The sequence below is a fragment of the Leuresthes tenuis genome, unplaced genomic scaffold, assembly GCF_036924035.1.
Source record: "Leuresthes tenuis unplaced genomic scaffold, fLeuTen1.0.hap1 SCAF_7, whole genome shotgun sequence".
Lineage (NCBI taxonomy): Eukaryota > Metazoa > Chordata > Actinopteri > Atheriniformes > Atherinopsidae > Leuresthes > Leuresthes tenuis.
The window spans coordinates 9,190,417-9,216,461 of NW_027325361.1; the positions used below are offsets into that span (position 1 = coordinate 9,190,417).

Sequence of the window (26,045 nt, forward strand, 5' to 3'; positions counted from 1 at the left end):
ACACCTACTGTGTATTTTCTTTTTTTTTTTTTTGGTTAGAAATTAAATTTCCAATTTCCTTTTCTGCTCTGTCTAGACTGCTGACCCTTCACGTCTGGATAAGCAGAATAACACCGACTGATCCCATTCTTTCCAGCATGTATGAGAAAGTGCTCCTCACCGCTCTGGACATGCACACGTAGGAGTGAAACTGGGCAGTAATACCAAAATGGAAAGACTGTGTGACTGTAAAACAGAGATCAAACACATTTTCTTTTTCTTTTTTTTTCTCACACTTTCCTTCCTCCACACCCCACAGACACACACACCACCTTGCATACATTGGTCATGAGTGTCCTTGTTGGGAGCTTTGTCTAGTGCCCCAACCTGTCTGTGCTCTGTGAATGACTCAGCACATCAGAAGGTGAGGAAGCAGGCACATACATGACCTTTATGTGAACATGCTAATTAAGAGGCTTAACAGGTTTGTCTTAAAGAGATTAAGGCCTGGATGACCTGTCATTTTCTACTTTTAAATCCAGGCACAATTGAGATAATCGTTTTTGGTCCTGGAAACCTCAGTGATTCCCTATCCAACCTCAGAGTTACTGTTACTGATGGTATTGCCTTGGCCTCCAGTGCCTTGGAGTAATTTCTTTTTCCTTCTTTTGACTTATAAAACAGGCCTCAAAAGCTTTATTTTTTCATCTGCATAATCCTCAAAGAAATGCTGAAAATCTGGTCAATGCATTTGTCATATGTAGGCTAGACTACTGCAATGAGTACTGAGAGGTTCTACCAAGAGAGATCACATTTCTCATGCTTTGGCCTCTCTACACTGGCACCGTGTAAATTCTTTTAGAATTATTTTCCAAATTCTCCTTTTATTATATACAAAGCTCTTAATAGTCAAGCTCTGACTTATGGGAAAGCTCTCATTGTTCCTTATCATCTCACAAGATCCCTTCGCTCTTAGCATGCAGGTCGACTTGCTGTACCTAGAACTGCAATGTCTAGATTGGGAGGCAGAGCCTTTAGTTTTCAGGCTCCTTTCCTCTGGAACCAGCTCACACAAGCACCCTTTCTGCTTTTAAAAATAAGCCCGAAACTCCCTTCTTTGAAAGAGCCCATATTCAATAATCTGTATGCTGTTTGTTTAATATGTCGTATTTTGTCCTTTCTACACTTATAATTCTTGTTTCATATTTGACTTCTTGTTTTTTTGATATTTGACTACTTAATCTTATAAAATTCAAGATGAAGTAGGAAAAAACTCAAGGCCATTTCTCTTCCAGTCCTGCAGTGTGTAACAAACCAACCAAGCACTGCAGAATACATGAAACCTAATAAAGTCTAAAAATGCACATGTGCACCCAGCTTTAGTGTCTGAGCAGTGTCTGCAGGGCCTCAGGCCAGGCGTTTCCGTGCCACAGAGAAGGACATTAAAAACTGCAGATTATCCTAAGCATGTAATTAGTACTTTCACATGAGGGGAATATTGCTGTTGGATGATGATTTAATTGAGGAATGCAATGACATAGCAGGTGTTGCGTTTGAGCAGGTCCTCAGACTGGGAGAGCCTGTGGGTGGTTTAATTAATTCTGAAGGCAAAAGTGTTTTTTTTTTATTTACCTGAGCTTAAGGTTGTAATTTTAGAACCATGAAAGTTATCACTTATCACAAAACTCCTATATTTGAGATAAACCAAAAGAATTTATTTACAGAACTGTTTGTATGATAAATTAAGAATGCTTACTATGTGTGTATAGAAAATATAACACTATCAAAGTATGTATTTATGAGCAAGTGTGTTGAAGTGAAATATTTAATCAGAATACGTAAAATGCTCAATTTGACATGTCTTTAAAAAGGGGTCCTTACACCTAAATCAGAGCATACTTTGTTGGTCCTTCTTATACAACAGTAACTGCTTCAAGGCATAAAGGAAAAGAGTCACAGAGAGTTTTTCAGCATTACATTAAAAACACATTTTCCAACTAGATGTAACACTATCTGTTATGTTCTAAAAGAACCTCATTCGAAGCATGTTCATTTTGAAGCACTTGCAAAACATTTCAGGCTCAAGCATTTAAAGGCTACTGTTGTGTTGGCAACTGTAATGTTGATATTTATTTTGAATTCAGTTTACAATTTGAGATTGACATGTCATGAATGCAGAAAAGCCTTAAGCAGATAATAAGGTGATTCATTTTCACTTAAATAGCTGAAACTCTGTGGTCTCTGCAATTCACTTTCTCTCTTGAGTTAAGCTTCCCAGAACTACTTATTCCTGTTTTCAGTAAAGCATGACTGAATACAAAGTTCCTCTTGAAACATTTTGACATAATACCAATGCAAAGGTCAGCAAATTAAGAAAACTCTTGGCTATAACATTAAATACAAGAGGTGTCAAGTGCATGTCTATAAGATAAATGTCCCTTTGCGATTCTGATTCGGTCCCCAACACCAGCAATATATGGCTCTAAATGTCACCTGTTTAATTTTTTCTCTCCAACCCTGCTATTTGTTTCAATCTGTGCTGCAGATTTGCCTTATTTGTTCTTTTGTGTGTGAGTTTTCAGTGGAAATAAGATAAACAAAACCAATAGCATAATCAACTTTTGATAGCTTACAAGTTTCCACCTAAATAATATATTTATAAAGGTTGACTTAAATGTTATGAAAAAAACAATGCAGACTAAAAGAAAAAGTAGTCTCAGTGAACAGCATATTTCTAGAGAATAACAGTAATACAAGTTTTCACTTCCTTGAATGAATATCATCACTTTGGGTAATTCTTTCAAGGTGAGATTTTCTTTGGTAAAAGGAAGTGCATGACTGTACTTGATGACAAAGTATGTCATCAAATTTGTCATCCCCGCTTTAATCCTTATTTGTGTCCTCTGCTGAATTACCGCATGACATGGAATCACAAGTCATTCAAGGATAACCTTTAAAACATTTTATCTGAAATCTTTTGCATGTGCTTCAAATGTAAAGTTTTAAACCTGCTTTGAAAAGGTTAAAAGTTAGAATGTGTTTTTATAGGGATTCCTGTTATTCCTGTTGGTTTTTATAAAATTAGCTTTCAGGCATTTACTTGCAAAGCTTTTAAAAAAAAAACATTCATTATTACTGAATAAATTCAATGAAAGCTTTAAAGCCATTGAAGGCATGAATGTCATTTCTGTTGTGGATTAAAATCCGGCACATAACTGGCTTTTACGGCATGGTTACAAGTTCTGCAAAGGTTAATCCTGTCACCAAAAAGGCAAAGTGGAGGTAAAACCCTGCACTTTTTCCTCAGCTTATGTGTTATTTCAGGAGGGTTCTCAGGGATATCCAATAGTTTAACAGAAAACATTACAAAATGATTAATGCTCTCTTTTATTATTGTCCTTTAACATCAACATGAAAACAATGCACGTCATGTTTTGCCAGTTATGATACAGTTAATGATCGCAGGAGAGTACGTGTGCACATGTCAAATCCAGAGAACTGACTTTTTATCTTGTTACATGTAAACGTTCTCAAACAAATTCTAAATAAAATATATAAGAATTAAAATAGCAACAGCTCGTGTTTACTCTTATGAAAAAAGAAGAGTCAAAAAATAGCATGACAGATTGACATGAAGTCCTCAAAAAATATCAATGATTGTTCTATTTTATGCAAAATCATGTGGGCTATTTAGAGAATTATCCTTAATCGTTTTTTGAGAGCGGCCTTAACATAAATCTCTGTAATACTCTCAAAATGTATCTGTATGGATTTTCAAGTCCCAGCCTGTCCCAATATCATGTCTCACAGCTTTCAATGGCCATTACTTCCCAAAAAAATCCTAAAAATCTGCATAGAAATGTAAAAAATCCTCATTACATTCATGCACTGTGGCCAACAGTTACTACTATCTGTGAACAGTGTAAACAATGTGACCATAAAAACATTTGCTGTAATGTTTATACAGATATTTATCACCGACATCTGCAGTTTTTCTGAAAGATTCATGCAGTTCACAGCCCACCATTTCACTCTTGTGGCTCTTATAAACTTGATACAGCCCACAGCGGTCAGCATTTTAAAAAATAACAATAAAAAAGCTCTAAATTCCCACACAGCAGGCATATAAGGTTAGTGGCTAAAGCGAAAAGTTGGTGAACACAGCAGAGCATTTAGTTGCATGCAAAGTCAGAAATGCAAATTGACATATGATCTTTTATGTTCTAAAATTAGTTTTGGTGCATTTGTGTCAAAACAGGCTAGTCTTTGTACAACATAAGCTGATTACTACTTTCTCATATGTACAGACATAAGACAGCGCTTGAGATTTTCATTGATATAAGTAAATATTTGATTTACCCCAGACACCAAACAATTTCTTTAAAGGACTTAAGGTGAACGCTGCAGTTACAGAGAAAAATCAAAACGAAACCAAAAAGGCAAAAAAAATGGCTAGAAACAGGGTTAAATCGTGAATATAAGTGTTTGCCACTGCTCTGTGTGCAGCCCTCAGGCTCCAGCAGGTAGAGGTGTAGTGTGTCAGATTCCAGGCCTTTACTGCTGCAGGTGTAGGTGTAGTGTGCAAAATTCCACCGGATGCTGTTGAGAGCTACCACTCTCAGGTGTGAGCAGGTCTTGTGATCGCCACACCACTCCATCCAGCCTTCTCTCCACTTATTTTATGAAAGGATCCAGCAGTGAGATGAGTTGGCTAGAAAAGGAAATGGTCATGGAAAAATCTAGCTGTGTCTATATCTAAAAGGCTCTCGGATGCAACACTGTCAGAAAGATAAACAACTTTATCCATGCAGACACAGGGCGCCAGAGAAAAACAGAAGCAACAAAGCTGTTTCCATGGCATCGAGTTTTGTTTTTCCAAAATGGTGGATTTAATAAGGCACTCCCTTCAGGAGAGCAGGGAGTGTTCCCTCTCTGTAGGTGAGTAAACATAATTCAGATGTTTGAGGTATCCAGAAGGGATGCACTTGGCATGTTTAAGAGTCGTCATTAAACATAGCCAAAGATTAAGAGCTCCTCATCCATGTTTCCAAACAGGAATACATGTTTAGACATGCCATCCGGTGAAAAGAAGAAAAAACATGGTTATTTGCATACTCTGTGGTGCATTGCTAAGTATAGAACAAGTTCAGCTCTCATGCAGGTACAACACAGGTGACGCTTCTTACTGGGAACTCACATTTGGAAAAATGCAAATGCAGCTATGCTCAGCTTTGGCAGTGTAAGTGAAGCCAAGAGCAGCCTCATGAGTGGGGAATGTTGGAACTGGAGAAAATTAACATGATGCAATGAAGTGAAGTGAATGAGCACATGGGTTTGAAGAAGAAATTTCTTTCAAAATGAAAAACTAATATATGGCATAGTTTGGGATTTTCGGTGGATATAAAAAAACAATAGAAAGGACTCACAAATGATGTGATGGTAGAGATAACAATCCAGTCACACTAGAAAGTTAAGTGTTCATTTTTTATCATCCAGTCTTCAAACAGCCAGCACGGAAAGGGACTATTAGCTCTCTGTCTGGGTTCAATACAGTTTTTCCAGCAGTCACAATGATGTACAAAAATGCTGATGAAAATGCTGCTGTATTTAAATGTAATCACAAAGCTTTTACTTGTTAAGTTTCTTTACAAAAACCCTCTATTAGACAACTATCTAAAAATCCAGAGTTTAACAAAACCATCATAATTTAAAGTATACAAAGATCAGGATAAGAGCATTTTACAAAAATAAAATGCTTGACTTTTAGGATTCATACTAAAAAAAGTCTGCTTATTCAAAGTCTTAGCTTCAAGCTATTGGTAATAATTTTAAAGATGATTCAAGGTTTTTGAGCTAGGATCTCTATTAAGAAACTTCTTTTTCGGAATCTCACTGAGGGAGAAGGGATGGGAGAGGCTCGAGGGGTTCTCCTTCCGGGACACGATGCGATCCTTGATGGCCTCTTTAATTACCTACAGGGGACAAATGCAGGGATTAAACTCAAAATACATTATGCCTCAAAAGTTCTGACACTTTTATCAAATAAATTGCTGGATACAAAAAGTAGTCGACACTGATCAAAACCCCCTTCGATCCAGAAATGTTGACCTCATGGTGGCACCATGATAAAAATCGAACACTTGTCTCCAGATTCAAAGTCAGTAGAGATTTTCCATGACATTCAGTCGAGTAAAACATTACACAATTAAAAGAATGTGGGACAAGAGCTGAGTGACTCATGATAAAATGAATAATCCTAGTTTATCATCAATAAAATGAGGCTGCAACATCTCAACCCCGGCCAACATACGTAAAAACATGGATACATTTTGCTATGTCACACACATACACACTTTCTGACTGTTGCAGCTGGTAATAACATCTGGCTGATGGAAAATCCACCCAGAAAGTGTTTTTCCACACTGTCCACAAATCTGTCAGCGTGAAGGTATTTAGGAAACAAAAGTACACAAAGTAACAGAAGTATAAGAGATGAGCATAAATTCTGAAATTACACGGAGAGCAGCATGGTTCTCCTCCATTGACTAAAGCATGTTAATAAATCGTGCACACATCACAACTTTCTGTCAGATGGGTTTGTTTGGTTGCCAAGGTGACGAATCCCATCTGAGGAGGTGGCGACAACACCACCACTTTTTTTGAAGAGGTTGACTCTGCTTCGTTGCACCACTCCCTCTTTCTCCGAAACACCTTTTTGTGGCTGCCAGGAATGACAGGATGTGATCCCACCATGAAAAATATGTTCCTTGATTTGAAATTAGCACAGTTTCCATGGTGTCAGCAAATAATCTCCAAGTATGTGGCCTCCACATATTTGGGAATGCTTTTTTTCCCCATATTGTGTGATTAGACTGGGAGTATAAGTCTACCTGATTGAGATAACTGTCCAGTGCAATGAAATCTGAATCCTTACTCAGCAGGGAAGTGACTCATACTAAAAGAAAGTCAGTTTGACCTTGCGCAGTGACACGCCTGTTGTAAACGAGTCAAAACTTGTGCCATCTGGTTCCAGATGGGGCTTTGTTATTCAAAATTTTTTAAGTTGCGCAATAAAAGAAGTGAAAGTGCAAAACTTCCATGCTGACAGTGACTGGAAGTAGATTTACAACAAACAACGGAACGACTCTAATCCGTTCGTGACTCTGAAAATTGCCCAGTGCGGTATTCACTTTTGGTGACCCACAGAAATACTGTTAATTTCCTGTCTTGCAAAACACCTAACTGACCTCGAGGTTGTTGAGAGTGTTGAACTCCATGAGGTCATGAAGCCGGGTGAATGCCTCGTTGGAGTACTGGAAGTTGAAAGTGGAGAATGGTGATTCAGGGTCATCAAAGATGTCAAAATCTGCCACCTCCTTCTCCTTCTCAGTCTCTCTGGGAACACCTGTAAGGTTGCCAAACATGCAAAGAAAGGGGAAAAAAAAGCTGATCCACAGGGATGTGTACAGTTTCTACTCATTATATATATATATATATAAACATTAACAGGCACTTACAGTCCCTTTTTTTCTTCATCTTTCTGGAGGTTTTGATCTTATTACATGATCTTCACCAACAGGAGTACAGTTTTAGTTGTTAATGAAAGCTTGATTGGTCACTAATCTATGTGTCACAAACTTTAAGATGTGTATTTCAAACGTAAAGTGCACTGTGCTGGACAACATATCGTTCTATGTTTGATCTACAACACTTGTACTTGTAGATTAAAACTTATTTACTGGGGTAGACGATCTACTTTTCTTTGTAGCCTGAGGCTAAGCTTTATAAACAGTTATAAATCGAAAAGAACCGTAAACGATTAACTGAATAACTTTCACTAATCCAAAAAAAGAAAGATGACATCCCTTTGAAATATGGTGCAACATTTGAGGAGCCATGAGCATTTCATATAATGTCTTGCTTTTCAAACCACATGTCCATCCATCATGTCATATTCTATACCTTCTTTATCTAATTCAGCGTGTGTGGGGAGCTATCACAGCTACCACTGAGAGAGGGAGAATACACCCAGGACAGTTCGGCAGTCCATCACAGGGCCAATGCAGAGACAACTAAGACAAACGACACTGCACGTTCACACACACTCATACTATAAATTTATTTATAGTGTATTATTAGTAAAAAAAAAATTATTTAAATTTTTTGGACTGTGGGAGGAAGCACCCTAAGACAGCCTACGCATGCATGGGGAGAACATGTAAACTCCACCCGTGTTTGAGGCGAAGGTGCTAACCATCAAACCATCATGCAGCCCACCACATGTCCGATGAAATGCATTGTGGTTCTCTGAGAGCACTGCAAACAGAAATAAATTACATCTCCCATAATGCATTTGCCTTTACCATGAATATTTCTGTAGATCACAACGAATACAATCAAACTCTGAAGGGAGAGGCTCACAGATCCTGGATCTCAAACTCTGTTTAAAACATAAATAAATATGAAATCTGAGTTTGTGACATCACAGAAAAGCTTGTTATTCAAGCCAGACACAGATGATTTAGGCAATCACTATGTATATGAAATTTGCTTTCAAAATCAGACAAAAAATTAGAAGTGCCTTCTGTTCTGAGATGTTCAGAGCATGTCTGCTGATGACTCCGTTTGACAGATCCCAGATCAGCTTAAATGATTCACCCGGGGAAAACAGAGCAAAGTTTGTTTTTGAACCAAACTCAACTCCTTACTCAACGTGTGAAGTTAAAAACACAGGCTCTACATATTAAATATTCTGGTCACCTTCCAGCTGTGGACACCGTCAACAACGCTGTTAAATTGGCCTGCTCTTCCAATGATGCAGGCCAGATGTCAGCACGTTGTGAGGATGGTAGTATGTTTGTGAATATGAGGATAAATGAGGATAAAACATTACAGCTAACTTCAAAGCTAACAAAGGGACGTAGCAAATGACTTTTCTGAACTGAAAAGCTGTTTTATGTCCTTTTTTCACACTTCAGTACAACTTAGTAATTTTCTATATATTATAAGCAGTTACTTTATCAAATGTATTTAGTGTTTCAATGAAAACCTGCACTAAAGAAATTACAGTTGCACACTGCAGCGAGCAGATATCAGAAGTCCATTTATGGATTTTCTCTGTCTATGGGATTCATCATCATAAACAGATTGAGGAAGTATGTGGGCAGACGGCCAACAGAATGTAAAGAGAAGAGTAAATGTGGTGGAGTGTTTCAGTATGCCTCCTGATGTATGGCCTGTTTATACACAGAGCTATACCACTGGAGCGAGAGCTTCCCTCCCAGCACCTAGTTCCTCCAGGAACCATATTTCACTCGAGGCAGTTGTAAAACACTGAACACGCTGTGGTTCACTTGTTCATGTGCACGCAGTTACACCAAGTAGACACACAGTTTCCAGCTGAAAACCTCAGTGACTCTGAGCAAATTCTTTCTACTTGGGCCCCTCAGATGAAGGGTCTAATTAAAAAAAACTGAAACCTGTCTGGAGCTGAATATGGAATGCAACTTCAGGGAAGCAATGTCTCATGTGCTATGAAGTAAAATGACATAACTGTAAAAATCCAAGAAGCGTTGTCATATTTTCCCCACATATGTGAAAATTTCCATACATGCACACACTTACCAGGCGCTTTGAACTGCCTGAAGTTAATGTTGACCAGGACAAAGTGGATGATAGTTGGGCAGTTCTTTTCGCCTTTTCTTGGTTTGAAGACGTAGCATTCTTTCAGACCCTCCCGGTCAAAGACTTTGGGGTCAATCTTGGGGAAAGGGAGCTTGTTCATTCTGGCCCACTTTTCTGCTAACAGAAGCTCCTGTGGCATACATACACATATAAGACAACTCTGTTCTTGATTTCCTATATAATTGGATTATTTCAAGCAGTTAATGATGATTAAAAAAATAGCCCAATTCGGACCTTGAATGGTGGGCTGGAGTCACTTGGTCGAGCAGAAAAGTCAAAGGAGATGATGAGGTCAACGCCACGCTGAGGCCGCAGAATGAGAGGGTAAGGTAGGTTGTAGGTCAGGCCACTGTCAACGACATGGATCTTCTTACTCTTTACGTCTAGAGGCTCATAAATGCGGTCAAATTCATCAGGATCTAAGAAAAGAAGGCAACGTCAAATAAAGAATGCAAGAATCGTGCAAGAATGGGAAAACAGTATTCCACCTAATTCAACTGATCCATGCAGTGACATGCCTCTGTGTTATAACTTTCTCTTCACTGGAATAGAAAACCTGTAGCAACTGGCTGGTGCAAAGTGGAGCATTTAGTAGTATCTAGTTATTATTTCCAAGAGGATGGTAGAGACCAAAAACAGAGCTATAAAGACACCACCTAAATGTCCGCTTTCATCAAACCAGAGATAGCCATGACTGCTCCAAAGGGTAAATCTAAGTCTAAATGCCCTGGACTCTGAAATGAGGCCTGTTCAAGACTCATAAGTGCCAGTCCTGAAACTATCGGCCCTGGCACACACTTGCTTTTCCACTTCTGGCAGATAGTGCAACAGCAGCAACTGACAGACATTTTAATTCCAGTCATGGGACTAAAATTCCTGTTTCCTGATTGAGAGTTCTGCAACTTATTCCTCCACCATGCCACTAAAGTGATAGCTATTGTGTAACAGTGATTGTTTTTTTTACTGCAACAGATCAGCCGACTTGGTCGCATTTGTGTCTCTGAATCAATATAGAAAGAGTATTATGGTTAGATTTAGAAAAACAGAATAAGACAAGAGGTAATATCCCTGTTTTGCATCTATTTCTACATAATTCAGTATCAGTCTGATTATGACTGGATGAATTTATTAACAAATCTTGAAAGAATTATCATGGACTTTTAGACAGAATAAATAATAACCCCAATAAGCAAACTGATAATTTGCTATGTTTTTTTTCATTTTCTTGGTGCAGCATCAATAATGCCAGTAAATCATGACTCATTTTATCTTCCTTGCCTGTTACGGCATCCACCTCCTCTTCAGGTGTAAGGGCGTGGTATGTAATCTCAGTGACTGGAGAGAAAGGGATGCTGGTGTTCAGGTTCAGGCCAAGCATGAAGTTATGCACCTGGTAAGATGTTAAGAAGGAATTAAAATGTTAGAAGCTACAGCTGGCTGTAATTTTGAACACAAAAAAAAAATGTAAGGGCTGTTTAGAAATGTACCTTCCCGGCCCGACCCTCTCTTGTATTGAACAAGGCAGAGTCACTAAAAAGTGAGGTGAACATTCGTTGAACCCAGCTGGCCTGAGCGGTGCGATGAAACTCTTCTTCTGCCTCCTGGTTTTCTGTCCCGCCTGAACACCAAAGTGATAAAGCATTATCAATTGTGCTGGCAACAATAAATATCATGAACAGTTAAAAAAACAAAGTACATGTGAAGCTAAATAAAATCCTACATATCTAAAGGGACTTTTTAAAGAATTTTTAACTTGGGCTGCTGTTGTCTTTTTTTCACCTTCTCATTTTTCTATTCTAACTTTTCTGTGGTATCAAGAAACCTGAAGCACTTTATTTCATGTTAAGCAAATATTTTACAAGCCTCTGTTCAACTTATTCAAATGTTTGCCCAAGGTGTAAGGCATAGTAGGCAGGAAAGATTTAAGGGACCTACTGAAGGTCAAAGATGTGTTAAATATAGTGGTGCTAAAAGTAGAAAAAGAGAACCCAATCACTCAGGGTCATTTATTTACTGAGAAAAATCATATGCTAAATATTTAGGAGAAGTATGTAATGTATTAATACTTAATTTGAAGGTGAAATTATAACCAAGTATTTTCAGTAATTTGGATGACAATCAAATATGAGTGGTTGCCCTGTTTTATCAAAACTCTCAGTGGGTCTACATGATGAGATTAATTTGATTCTTTACAGTGCCATGTAACCCCACTGACTGACATTTACATGTTTGTGGAATTGTAAGAGTTGCCAATGCTCATCAAGTGGGAATAGTTTAAAATGCTATCTCTAATCGCTAATAGTTTGGACTAAAACATAAACAGTCAGAAAAACTGTGTACAAATGGAGGAAATTTAAAACAGTAGTAGTCTCCTCAGGGGTGGATGACCACCAAAAATCCCCAAAGATCTGATGTGTAATAGTCTGTGAGGTCACAAAGAAACCCACTGTAATCTCTTTACTTAGAGCTTTTCTTACACTGGCAATTATCAGAATGTGTACATGAATCCACCATCAAGAGAACACTAAATAACATGCATGTCAGAGCTTGCACAGAGAAATACAGCAGTCTCAAACAAACAAACAAAAAGACTGCTGCTAAAGATCACATGAGCAAGCCAGAAAGCAAAAATGTGTTGTGGATTAATGACCCTAAAATAAAGCATTTTGGTTTAAAGCAAAAAGTATTAAGTTTAGAGGAACAAAACTCTATCTTCCAACATAAGATAAGAACATGATCTAATCTGTGAAACAACATGGTGGAAGTATCTTGGTTTGGGCCTGTTATGCTGCATATTGGTCATGACGGTTACCAGAATTTAAACAAGGAACTATACATGTGAGATTTACGGGAAAATATCAGGATGTCTGTTTTTGAAATGTACATCAAGAGACGGTGGATAATTATGAGAATCAACTAGACTAAATACACAGATCATTCTACCACAGAATGGACAAATGGGGAATGGTCAAAGTGCTGTGCTTAATCCAATATAAATGCTGTTCCAAGTATCTGAAGGGAAGACCTTGTGAGAAAATCTGCAAACATCTCAAGAATTAAAGCTATTCTGTACAGAAGACTGAGCTGAAATTCCTCCAAACTGATGTTCAGGACTGATTAACAGTTAGTCGCAACGTTTAGTTCCAGTTATGGCTGCAGAAAGATCACACTAGATACTGGAAGAACCACCCAAAGATATACAATATTCAGTCTCACTAGGTTCCCTTTATCTACTTTTAGGACTTGTGTGAAAATCTGATGTTTCCCAGCAAAGCTATATAGAAATATAGAAAATTCTAAAGGGTTCACTGTTCATGTAGGAATATGGGCACTTGACAGTATTTGGAACAGCTGATGATTCAAGACTCAATTTTTCTGTCATAACAAATAAAAGCTTTAGTGACGTCAAAGCTGTAATAAAAAGGCACTACAGATCAAATGTATGTACTTCCTCCAGTTCCAAAGCTTTTCATTCTAAGCCGCTTTTTGTAAACTTTTTAATTCTCCACTCCATCTCTCTTCCTTATCCCATCAATGGTTTCCTTAACAGATTCACTCACATGTAAAGTTCACACTTTAAAGATAATAGAGAACGTGTGTGTTTTATTCATTGGAACTATAAGAGCAGAACAGCCTGCTTTTGTAAACTCTGACAGATGGATAAGAGAGGCAAGGCTGTTTAGATCAGCACTTTGTTCATGACCTGACCACAGCAGCTGTTCCAAAGTGGGTGTGTCACACCAACAAATGCAAATAGCAAAATTACCACAAAATTTTCAAATGTGTTAAGGCATCAATTTTCGCTCAAACTCATCAGTGTGAGAGAAAAAAAGTCACAAAAGCATTAATATCATGCTGCAGAAGAAGTCAGTTTATGAAATTCTTGTATAAGGAATGAGTATCTTAGCTCACCTTTGCGTGGCTCATCATCATTGTCAAGACTGTCTTCTCCAACAATGTGCTGAGGTTTGATTTGCTCTGTAAAACAAAAATAATTTCACTCTTTAGGCTTTAAAAGAAGCTTGTCTTATGCATAACACACAACAAAACTGCACCTATAGTTGTTTATTGTTCATTTATGTGACATTATCAAATTCCCATCTGCTGTTTATTTCTGGCAGAAACATGAGCCCTGACATAACTAATACATTCTCAAACTAGGTGGAGACATTCTGACACTTCTGTGTAATCAACACATTTGAATACATAAAGGTCACCCCTGACAAAAGCATTCAATCAAAAGCAAACATCGGATGAGCTGTCAGGAAGCCGATACTTTCTCACTATTGTGGTAATATCCCCTTCAAACACGTACACATACACTGCATATTTCAAAGAATCATTGAGGTAATTTTAGATTGCTCCTTTTAAAGCTGTGAGTTGAACTACTGGCGTGAGGGTGTGTAAACAATGCTGACAGATGACACATAGCAAGTGGAAGAAATGATAGATGACAATAGAATCTAAGGAGGAGGTAATACCATGGAAGTTATTTTTGAGCAGTATACAAATACAAAGGAATTATCTGAAAACAAACACAAAGCACCCGTGACTAAAAACGCAGACACAAACTTTCCCAGACAGAGTGCTGCCAACATAGTATTAATTCTAACTATAATTAAATATTATAGAAAATGTGTTTTTATATAAACACAGGTAGTTTTATGAACCTGAAATAACTCTGAGTGAGTTTTACAGCTACAACAGCAGATAAAAAAAAAGCAACTGAAAGAAATTACATTGTTCATATTTCTATTAATTTTGTGATATTTGATGCATGAGGAGACTCATTTGGTGGCATTTCTCTTCTAAATTCTTTTTTTGTTGCATACATGTGGTAAAAAATGCACATACACTTCTTTTTTGTCAAGTGGACTTAAATGATCTGAGACTGATGATTAATGGTATTAAGTGGAATAAACTGATTAAAAGCTTCTACTCTTATCACACTCTTATCAGGCTGCCAAATTCAAAGCAGAAGACAATTTATTGGATCACTTTTTGAATTCATTTTATTGATTTTCAATTTGTCATAAAAAAACTGGTCAGTCTGAGCACAAAGGAAGAAAAAACAGGAAGATTACCTAACTCCTCCTCCATGGTGCTGCCACCAACTGTGTCCTTGACTCCAATCACTCTGTTGAACAGAATCGAGAAGGCACTTCCCCACACACCTGATGCACAAAATACATGAGTCAGTATGACAACAAAAGATCTGGCACAGTATTGACTGCTGTCATTAAATAATCTATTCTTACCCATCAGAAAATGAAGAGGGTTCTCTTCATATTTCTTTACCACAGTTCCCATGAAAAACTTGCTTCCAAACAAGTCGGGCGTCATAAAAGTTCCGTACTTTGCCATGCCAATTTCATACGGGCTGAACTCCACCCAGTCTGCAGGTTGAAATATCAGTGTTAGCAATCCATAAAGTAACATAATCAACATAAATCATTCAGTAAGTGCCTGATTGTTTTCCATTTAAATATAGAACTGCAGAAAACAGGATGCATTGGTCAGATAAAGTATGGAAAGACACCTATTTCCTGCACTGAAAGCATAGCAAGTATACTTGAAACATCAAACTAATGCTTAAACCCTGAACCGGTTTGAGTATATGGTGATGCTAGCGGCTCTGTGAAGTTGTACTTACCCAAAGCATTAAATTGTAACGCATATTTTCTATGTCTACCTTCATTAGAAATATTATCTTAACATTGGTGTCGGATTTGCTTTTGTTGTCCTTCTGTGTTTTGAGCTTTGAAATGTTTTGTGTTTTGGTTAACTGTCTTTCTTTGTGTATTTTGCTTAGCTTTGCTTCTTGCCATACTTGTTTCACACCAGGTTTCAGTTTGTATGTGTTATCTGTGTTCTCGCCTCCATTTTTTTTTTCAAACTTGCCAGTTGATCGTCTGACCTTTACTTTTGTTTCTCTTTGTCACATCCTGCCCAGTGTCTTTATTCTGCCTTTGAACTATGTTGGCTTATTTTTGTTGGTTTGTATTTTCTTTTTTTAATTTCTATTTCAACCTGCTTTTAAGTCTACATTTGGGTCCTTACATGCATTGCTAGTTTATAATCAGCAATGTGCTTAACTAAGTCTTTGTGTAAGCCTCAAATTATGGGCCAAAGCCTATAGCTTATAGAGAATTATATGGAGAATTTATTCACTGAACGGACAGTGAGTATGGATGCACAGAAATGGTTGCTATCATGTCTGTTTCTGCTGATGAATTAGTCAACAAATGACAGAGAAAATACATTAACACAGGCCACTGACAACTGGCAGTTCTTGAGGAAAGGCATTATAAACAGTCAGTTTCCAGATTTCCACTAATCGCCAAAATCTGTTCAAAAATACAAAAATGTATTAAAAAAAATCAAAAGACATCTGATCAATCAATAGTCTGAATGTCCAAGGATGACTTGGATTAGTTGATCAATTGCACTGACCAAAATAAAACATGCCTGACAAATCAAATGTTCCACAGTTGCATCAAAACTTGGGCCATATTTAACGAGACTATTCCACATCCATTATTCTATATCCTCATTTTATTTCTATTTGTATTTACAAACAGCATCCTCATTTTGACTAATTCATTCTAATCTCAGATGGTGACTTATTTTAGGTCACATATTTCTATTTCTCTGGAACAATTCTGAAGGTTACGCTGTGCTTAATCAATTTTGCGCTTTCATAACTGGACGCAAAAATTTCTCAGACAAGGGACTAGTGATTATAGTGAGTTTGTAAACTTGTGATCAACAGGTTTAAAAGAAAATCTCACGCAGCTTTTGATGTTTTGAATCTTCGACATGCGAGTTTCTACTTTCCAGGCCTGATTTGAATATGCAAATTAAAAAAGGTGGTCTTTAGGCACATCAGAGTAACACTGCACAATAGTATCTCTTTATCAACCTGAAACTTTAAATAGCCAACTTGTGGTTGGTTTTCCAATATTGGGAGTGGGACACCATAATCCTTTCACCGTTTATGAGCCTGATGAACTCCATATGTTTCTTCAATTTCCTTTTCTTTTTTTTTGTATTCATGAATTTAGGGGAAAGTTGAAAAGGAATTTCAGAAAGTAACTTCAATGCAACTGCAATTCAGTTTAAATTTTCTGATCCCACACGATTTTCTGATCCTGAAGTCAACAACTACAGATGGAGAGTATAACTGCATCAGATGAATGAGGATATAAGGTTTTTGACTGGAATTGTAGCCAAAATGATGCGATTTTTTTGTTGCACTTTTTGCTTTTCAAACATGAGGATACAATATGTTCAGACAGTTTATTGTTACATTGCTGCTACACTTGAGTCCAACGCCATAACACCAGTTTAAGTTTAGAGGCCTGGTGATAATGCATCAAAAGTTATTCATCCAAGATTACTGGAGAATTTAGCTGTTCCTTCATTTCATATTCTGTTCAAATATCTGTCTCTGGTCCACTGACGCAGTGTGAGCAGTTGCTGTTGAGGTCACATCAGCAATGAGGAAGTATTGCATAATATGGGACTAACCCTGAGTCCACCATGACTTTGCTCACACTATTCAGTTCCTTGAGATAGTTAAACTGTTATTTGCAAGTAAAGAGCTGTCATTAGATGACAGCCCACCACGTCATGTCATATCCTCTCTGTGGCAGAATGAGGAAATGTGCTTGCTGTTCATTTTGCATGTGGCCTGACTGATCTGATCATTTCCAGCCTGTTGTTACTCATGCAAAGTAGTGCTGTAAAGAATATGGGGTACATGCAACACACTTTTTACCTGCAAACATGAGCTCAGAAACATCTGGCTTGACATGCAGGCATGTGAAGAGAGGAAGAGGACTCTGGGCCTGGTTTATTTTCTCCTGGATGTCACTTAGCTTGATGTCCATCCTCTGGTTGGAAAGAAGGCTATTTTAATCATTTGCACTCATAGATGTTCATAAAGCACTCCAATATTCCACTGGAAATTTAAAATCCATCTGACGAGAACATTTTAAAAGAATTTCCAAGGAACTTAAACAACATAAATGACAGTATATTTAACTTCAACATTACATTAAAAGAAAAGATAGACAATGAAAGATGAACCCAAAAGAAGAACTGGGCCAACAGATTAGCACTATAAATAAGTAGAAATAGAGAAATATGGAATTTCTTTCGTAAGGAAAACAAATAACAACTGTAAGGTGACTCCTACCGCAGGTATAAGTGTCTCTCCTATGAGCATACCGAAGACATCGGTAAATGTAACAGGCTGGCCTGAAGCCTTCTTGGTCCACAGGGCCTGGATGTAGTTAGTGATGTGCTGGGGCAGCAACAGCCTCAGTGGGTTACTGCTAACTCTCTTCATCAGCTCATTGTTGATGTCTCGTGGGCCTCTATTTGGAAAGTCAGGGTGAGCGTAGAGACTGGACATGTACCTGGTAGGATAAAGAAGTGTTGTCCAGATCTCAATGCAAGGTAAAATGTTGTCAAATTTGCTGATACATGTTTAAATAATGTCAAGTAGCATTTTAAAAAGTTTATGCCGGAGGTGCTGTACTTGTAAGGAAGTTAGATCCACTAAGCCAGGAAGACTGAAATAAGCCAGAACAGCTTGCATGGTGACAGCTTCATACCAGCAGAAGAAGGCAGGAAAGTTTGCCAGAGAAGGAAGGAGCATTCACCCAATGAGAATCAGAAAGAAAAAGATGAAGATAAGAAGATAAAAGTGTTTTTAGACAAAAGAGTATTGGGAAAAGCAGGGTGTAAAGACAAAGAACTTGAAAAAGACAGACCATGTGGATCCTGAGAGGCCAGCGACATATGTGGCACAGTCTAAGACCCCAGACTCGAACAGGGCCTTCATCACTCCAGAGAAGCCAACCATGGCCCGAAAACCACCTCCTGAACCTGCTATGGCTATCACTGGCACCTGCAAAGCACACACACAGAAAGTGACAGTGACAATGGGAAGAGACAAAGGACAGAGATGTGCTTCATCACATCATTACAACCTACAGCAGTTAGTATAAATGTAACATTCACTTGAGCACTCTCTTTCAGCTTGAGTAACTTCCGTCTCCTATCTCAACAAAGTGAAAATGTCATGCTTGTTGCATCATATCTTACTTGTGATCTCAGTTTTTCAGATATTTTATAATTAACACTCTGTAACATTGGTACCTCTCAGCAGTCAGTGTTTGCCCTCCTTAAATCATCTTAAGGAGGGAGGTAAGGGTTGGTGTAAGGAAGTAACTGCATATCTCATTCCTCTGTGGCTTCCGGCACAAAGAAGTCGAGCATACCTGGCTCGAGATTACAGCCAGCCCCGTGGGTGTCTTGCCAAAACCAAACTAGCAGGAAAGGCAACTCAACTAAAAGCACTGGAGGAGGGGTCGGAGCTTTGCGAGGACACTAGTTGTGAGAAAATGTTGAAGTGTTATTCGTTGCCCAAGGCCAGACCTAAAGCTTTGAGCAGTTTTACTTTGGACATTTTTTCTTTTGTCTTCACTACAGCTACACATAAGGGTGAATGTGCGCTGGAACAAAGACTGTAAATTAAGCAAACATATTACATCCATCATTCCTGTCTACAAGTAAAAAATGCAATTGTTAAACAAGTATGATGTACATTTTTAATATTTGTCATCTAGGCTCTGACCTTTTCAAAAACTTGATATAGTTGTGAGTAAGGAGTGACAATTTCAAACTGATTATGATGATTGGCAGTTGAACAATTGTTCTTAGTTTCATGTGCTTGATGTCCTGGTAAAGGGTAAAAAATACAGAGTCCATCAGAATGGCATACAAGCTTATGCTAAGGTTTAAGGTGGTACCAACCCATTCTAGGACTTTTGAAACGCTCTATGAATGGCAGAGGTGGCAGCGGGTAGCAGCATTCTCATGGTGAGTGGTGAGACAGCAGGAGTACCTTTAAGTTCTGCTCTTTGAGTTCTGAGAAGAAATGTGAATGTAGCTGTATACTGCAGTGACTGCATGAAGTACACAGCTTCATTACATTATTGTGGTTCTATTGTCAAACTATTATTACTTGCTTTCTTGCAGGAAGAGAACTGATACCATTCACATACCTGTGTACTAAACATGAAACTAACACCCTAATTAGAGAGCAGTGAGGCATTAGATGGATTGTGTGAGCTTCAGACACAATCTGCCTCACCATTTCACTTTTTCAAGGCTTTGTGCAGATCTCTTTAGACAGTTTGACTGTGTTGCATCCACATCTAACCCACTTTAAGTGGGCTCTGACAACTTTCACTGAGCCAAAGCTATTGGCTTTATGTACTTAATGTCATTCACTCAACAAATAAAAATGAATAAGATAATATAAATGTTGTACATACATAGATGTATGCAAAATAAATACCACACTCATAACTCTTTTTTTTTAATCTAAATAAGCTTTATATAAAGATTAATCTCACAATGCACCATCGGCAAAACCAAGATTAGTAAGAATTATGAGATATGCTGAGATTGGCAGAGCTGGCTTTGACTATTTTGCAAAGTGGCCGAGGGCTGATTTATTTTACCTCTGATCGTATATACATGAGTGCAAATGGTTAATGGAAGTGAGCCTTGGAATAAATTTGAGCTATCATTTCACAGATTTACTTAAACACGTCATAACAATTGTCAGTTCAAATAGATACTGAAACATAAAGTTTTTTTGCCCACCTCTTGTGGAGAACTGGGGAGGAAGCGAGGCTTCTCCATGTCTAGCAGCTTTTTAATGCCAAGCATCACTCTTTCTCTGCGGGTTTGTCTGAACTGTTTTTCCTTGTAACACAGGGTGTGACTGAACCTCAGGTCCAGGTTTGTGCTGCAAACAAATGAGAGGTGTTAAGTTTTCTAAAAATGCGTTGCTGGAGAGACAAGTAATAGTTCATGTTTCTTCTCAGAGGCAGTTAGAGATCTCTCAAGGTGCAAAACACAGAAATAGACCTTTAGATCAGATAAGATCTGCTTTTGTGTTTCTGGTGTGAAAAACACTATCAGACAAACTGTCGTTACTTCAGACCCTTTATTACTCATTTTCAAATAAAAACTAACCCTTCAAGGTTTACCAGACCTCCCACCAAGTTCCCTGCAATGACGATGAAACTATTTTTATTGATCAGCATATTACTCAAGCATTCTGTTGTTTCTCAGTCATGCAGCTTCTGGTTTCAATCCTGTGCGGATGACCTGTACTGTCTTTCACTCAAGCGCTTTTAGGCTAAACAGGAAGTAACACAAACAGATATTGTTGTGTATCTCGGTTAAAAAAGCTCAAGTTTGATATTAATACATACCAGATTTCCAATGACATCTCTAAATATACTTTGGTTGCCTGTCAAAATAAATAAAATGTGGTTATTGCACAGCATCCAGTTTCAGGTCCATAATTTCATTGCATTCGTTAAGACCAGACATGCAATTTGATAATATTCATATTCAATCATATTTTCTTAGGATTCTTTCATTTAATCAACCAACTACTAAAAAGTTACTCTGTAGGGGTTCAGTGAAGGTTATAATGAAATATGCTATTTCGTATCAAACTAAAAACCTACGGTGCTATGTGTACACATCCTGATAAAACCATATTTGCATAAATTCTTTGGTAGTGATAGGATTTCTACAAGAATTTAAAGCAAGTTCCTGCAAGATTCAACAATGCTTGCTTTCACAACATGTGGAATTAATGGTGAATATAAAAAGTCAATGAAATTGACATCCTTACTTTGCCAATAAGGAACATTTCCATCTTTTTCTGGCCCACTCTGAGCTTTGTGACGTCGAAGGACGCTGTCCCGAGTGTCTCATCCATCACATAATTGGCATCCATTAATGTTAACTGATTGGAACAAATGGCAAACATTCAGGATTGAAAACATCTCAAAATAATGCATTAGCAATTCTGGTTTCTGTTTATGTTCACCTGAACAAGTTGTGTCAATGAGTTAAACAATGTGCAATAAAAACAGGGCTTTCAGAAAGGCTTTTCAAAAAGAATTTATTCATTTGTCCTTGGATGACCAAGATTAACATGAGTCATTCTGGTGCTATTTTAATGTGGTAATACTTGCATGTTGCTTCATATCAGCCTAAATATGATAAGATGTGTGCAGGTGTTCATCCTCAACTGCATCAACCGGTACTGAATTGAATCAGACTTTAAAATGCAGATCTAACCTCCAGGACATTCTGCTGGTTTGGGTCTAATATGAAATGAAAGGTCTCATTCCATTTTGGGTTGATGTTGTTGTCTATGTGCTTGGTTCTCTTCCTGCTCTCTGGCGCCGTTGGGATGAATAGCTCCACATATGGATCTGGGGTATCCACTAAACATACACACACACACACACATTGAAAAGTCTTAAGCCCAGTCATAAAAAAAATTCTCAAACCACCATAAGTATATTTACAGTAATTTTCCTTATACAAACACAAATGTAAATAACCTTGAAGGCTATTGTCCAACAAACACATGCAACATGATCTGAATAAACAAAAATATGTTTTAAGACTCACAAAGGTCACCCAGCGCTCCTTTGGTGACGTTCTCTGCTCGAACCACTATCACTGTGAATTTGTGCGAGAACTGCTGCTCCACCTGTGATACAACACTCATTCAGATCAATTTGGCTTCACTGCCTTGTGTGACAAAATCAGTCAAACCCAGATAAAAACATAGAAAACAAATCTCTACAGTTATAACATAACACAAGTGAGTTCACTGCTAATTCATGAAGCAATCACTGACAGCATCTGGGGTTTTTGGCAGGCAGACACTGACTGTCACACCCACTGTAAAACTCTTTAGTTCAGAGGTCAGCTCCCAGCTGTGTTCACATTGTTCAGTGATATATTTCTCTTTGTATTTTGTTTGAATAAATACTTTTATAATACCAGATTTTGTCGGGGGAAACCTACCTAGTAATTACTACAAGATGATGAAAAAGTATACTTGATTCTGTGTTATTAGGAAAATCTGTGTAGTCAGTCCCAAGAACACATAGCTAAGCTTAATAACCTTAAGTGTAATTCCCAACACTGTAATGGAATCTTTTTTTCTTTTTTCCGCTAAAATGCCAAATTGCATGCACCAGTTTAAATTTTTTTTCCATTCTAGGTACAGTTAAGTATCCTTAAGGCCAGTATGAGTATATCAGTGGTGCTTTACTCAAAAGATGAGGTTACATTCTAAATAGCAGGCTGCATCACCAAAACTGAACATGCCACGTCAGTTTGTACTTGTGCTTGCCTGTGCCGTTAAAATGTATAAGGCAAAAATTAATAACTCATCTTGAGGTATCCTTCCAGTCACATAACACTCTTCTCTGGATGCATTAATTTCTTCGACCATTTCCATAAACACTGCAGTGTCATGGATAGGATACAGTTAGAGGTACCTCAAGGATTTTTTCTTAAACTGGTGGCTAAGGTTTTTTTTTGTGCAACAATTATTTAATATGAAGGAAAAATCTCATGATACAGAGAAGTCTTTGATACTTTCTAAGGAAATCTTAAGAACAAGACTTAAGGACATTTTGCTCAACTGATTTTATATCAAAGGGCACTTAATTCAGACTTTAAGGAAAACCTTAACTTTGTGCAACTACCACCCAAACTGAGAACTCAAGTTCCATTTGCTTTGGCATGTTGTGTTTGGCCCACCTCCCATTAAAACAGAATTCCACTTGCAGCTTATCTATGTGGCAGGTTTGAAACAATAGGAATGTTCAGTGTCCACTCCACCATCTATCTAGCCATCTATCACAGTCTGAGCAGACTTATTTTGTCCCTTTAAGTTTGAGAATAAACTGAGATATTCCAAACTAATTCACGTTGGCACATTTGATTGATGGTGCTAGGCTAGCTCAATCCTTCAAATGCTAAAAAAAAATTCTCATTAATTTATTGAAATACAGCAGCTTGTGGAAGTCACTGATTTGTAAACATAATTTCCTTTGTCTTTTATTGATATCCATATCAGATTCAACATGTATGATTAAAAACAGCGACTGTTTCCTTCTGAGCTATCATGAAATGCATATTGGTTTCAAGTAACCATTTATTCTGTAAGATAGCAAATATTGTAAGAGTTTTTACAGACAGACAACAGCCCGATAATGCTGTGAATGCAGGTATCGCAGATTATCTCTCAACCATATCTAAACCTTAAAAGAACACGCAACTTATTCAACCTTGGCAAACACTGCAATGGTAATGAACTTGACCTTGATGTTGACATCTTGATTATAATATTTGCACAAATGTTTTATTTTTTTCTCTCTTTTGCTTTGGTGCAAGAAGTAAGATTCAGTCTACTGTGCTTTTATTGATCAATTGTCAATCTGAGCCCTGCCATGGATTGATTGGCTATGATTAATACCACTGGAATCTGTCCATCTTCATCACAGCTTGAATCTGTTTTGCATACTATACTTACTAAAAACAACGCTTCATACTCACAATTATATTGGAAGCCATTGTGTTGTCAGGTGACAAATTCTCAGGAAAGTCTTCGACCAGATGAAAACTTTAACTCAGGAGAACATCTCAGTCAAAAACTGATGCATTTAGAGTCTGAAACAAAGAAATACGACTTTATTAGAGTGTTGCCTTAACCGTAAGTCAACAAAACAGGAATGGACTGTTTTACTTTTGAATATAGTTCTAGGTCTAATGTCCTTTCGAGAAACTGTTACTTCATAAAATGACACCCTTCTAGAAAAAAAAACGCCCAAACTTCTTCAACAACATTAGTATCGGTGAAGCCTTGTGCATCTTGGCAAGGGCAAGGGGAAATGTACTAAGCCACAAAGTCAAGATAAGAAGAACAGGCAAATAGAACATGTTTGTGTATGTGTTCATGTATACCACATGCATGGGATTACAGTTAAAAGGTGCTGTATCTTTGGTGTCCCTAATATGACTAAGCAAATATGTGCAGCAGTTATATGTAAAGCTGGTTGTAAGTTTGCAGACAAGCTGACTATTTTTAGCAACATTAATGATTTCTCTTGAGAATGCTTGAACACATTCATTTGCACGAGGGATGAATGTGCATGTGTGTGTGCTGCCTGGTGATAGCATATCATGGTCATCAAGTCTTTTCTCTGCTGTTCATTAAAGCGTATCATTACTGCTGGGACTGAGAGCACGTAGGAGCGTCTGTGTGTTCACAGCGTCGGTCACGTACTTTGCAACAGAGGCCCAACTTTTGGAGGTGCCAGTTCACCACAGTGCACTGCCCTTATTCTGCAGCATACAATGAGAGCATGCAAGCAGCTTAACCCTGCAAGTGTGCCAAAATAACCTAGATCTCATGGCACTAAATTTTCATATGAGGATGCAAAGTGTGAAAGAGACTCACAGCAACCTGCAATGATGCAAAACTGAAAGCCTCCTCATGTACAAGCATGCTGCCACCTGAGCCATTAAAGGGAAAGGTAGGTAGAAGTACCTGTTAGACACATTCTGCATTTACAAAAATAATTTTTACCATGAAGACGCCATGAAAAGTAAATCCTTGAATTGAGCTTTCACACAAAACGTGACATTCCACACCACCAACAGGCTGATTCTTATTAAGTGGGCAGATTAAGACCAGATCATACAAGGCCTGAATATATGTTTGTACAACTCAAAATGATACGTACAGTTATAGGTATGTATAGACTGTGAACCCCATAAATTATTAAAGGAAAAACATAACATGACACAGCAGCTTTAATAAAAAAATGTCTATTCATTTATACAATTATTTCACTCTCTTATGGGCAACTATTTGTATATGTGTGCACCGGCCTGGCTTATTTAGAGCTCAATACTGACACTGACAGACTGCATCAATAAAATTCCATCTGTTGATGTGCCTGAGTGGCCGCCAGTTTTCAGTCGCCTTATCCTATAGATTGCGTAAAGTGTGAGCTCTCACGAAGACGCTGTTTCAACCTTTCCAACCACCACTGGCAGCAGTTGTTCGACTTCTTAAAATATAATTTCTCCGATTGTCTTCGATTAAGCACAACATTGTATGCTGACAAAGAAGGAAATAGCAACGTACCTTAACGTGATGGCACTATCAAATCATGTTAAATGTGTCATGTTGACCGAGAATATCGTTCCAAAACTGCACGAGTGAAGATGGAGGAGGTGCTTCTCGGCACAGACAGTACGCGAAACCGTGCTGTCAGAAAGATTCAAGCGATCCGAACTATCCAACAGAAGTTGGCAGAGGAGACAGTAGACTTAACAAGTAGAGAAAACAACTCGATCAAAGAGTAGCGGAAGAGTTCGATGAAGAGTTAGAGTTTGGCGCAGCTGGGGAAACTTCAGCCGACTGCCCTGCGCCACACTTCTCCAAATGCACAAGACTGCGTCAC

General features: G+C 37.9%; 1 protein-coding gene across 2 annotated transcripts; it reads right to left on the reverse strand.

Annotated features, from left to right (window-relative positions):
• Window positions 1-3,355: 3,355 nt before the first annotated feature.
• pla2g4ab (phospholipase A2, group IVAb (cytosolic, calcium-dependent)) lies at window positions 3,356-26,045 on the reverse strand. Of its 2 annotated transcripts, none has more exons than XM_072389139.1 (19): window positions 25,727-26,045; window positions 24,130-24,243; window positions 22,186-22,267; window positions 21,847-21,995; window positions 21,395-21,508; window positions 20,964-21,001; window positions 20,347-20,491; window positions 18,444-18,580; window positions 17,864-18,086; window positions 17,444-17,558; window positions 14,922-15,059; window positions 14,748-14,837; window positions 13,576-13,641; window positions 11,151-11,281; window positions 10,942-11,053; window positions 9,898-10,082; window positions 9,604-9,793; window positions 7,227-7,384; window positions 3,356-5,951 (listed from the first exon to the last, which is right to left on the reverse strand). In XM_072389139.1, the coding sequence occupies exons 2-19, from the start codon at window positions 24,145-24,147 to the stop codon at window positions 5,808-5,810; spliced, it is 2,235 nt and encodes a 744-aa protein (XP_072245240.1). In that variant the 5' UTR covers window positions 24,148-24,243; window positions 25,727-26,045; the 3' UTR covers window positions 3,356-5,807. The 2 variants fall into 2 exon arrangements, with proteins under 2 accessions (XP_072245240.1, XP_072245241.1); XM_072389140.1 differs by lacking the exon at window positions 25,727-26,045 and adding an exon at window positions 25,034-25,056.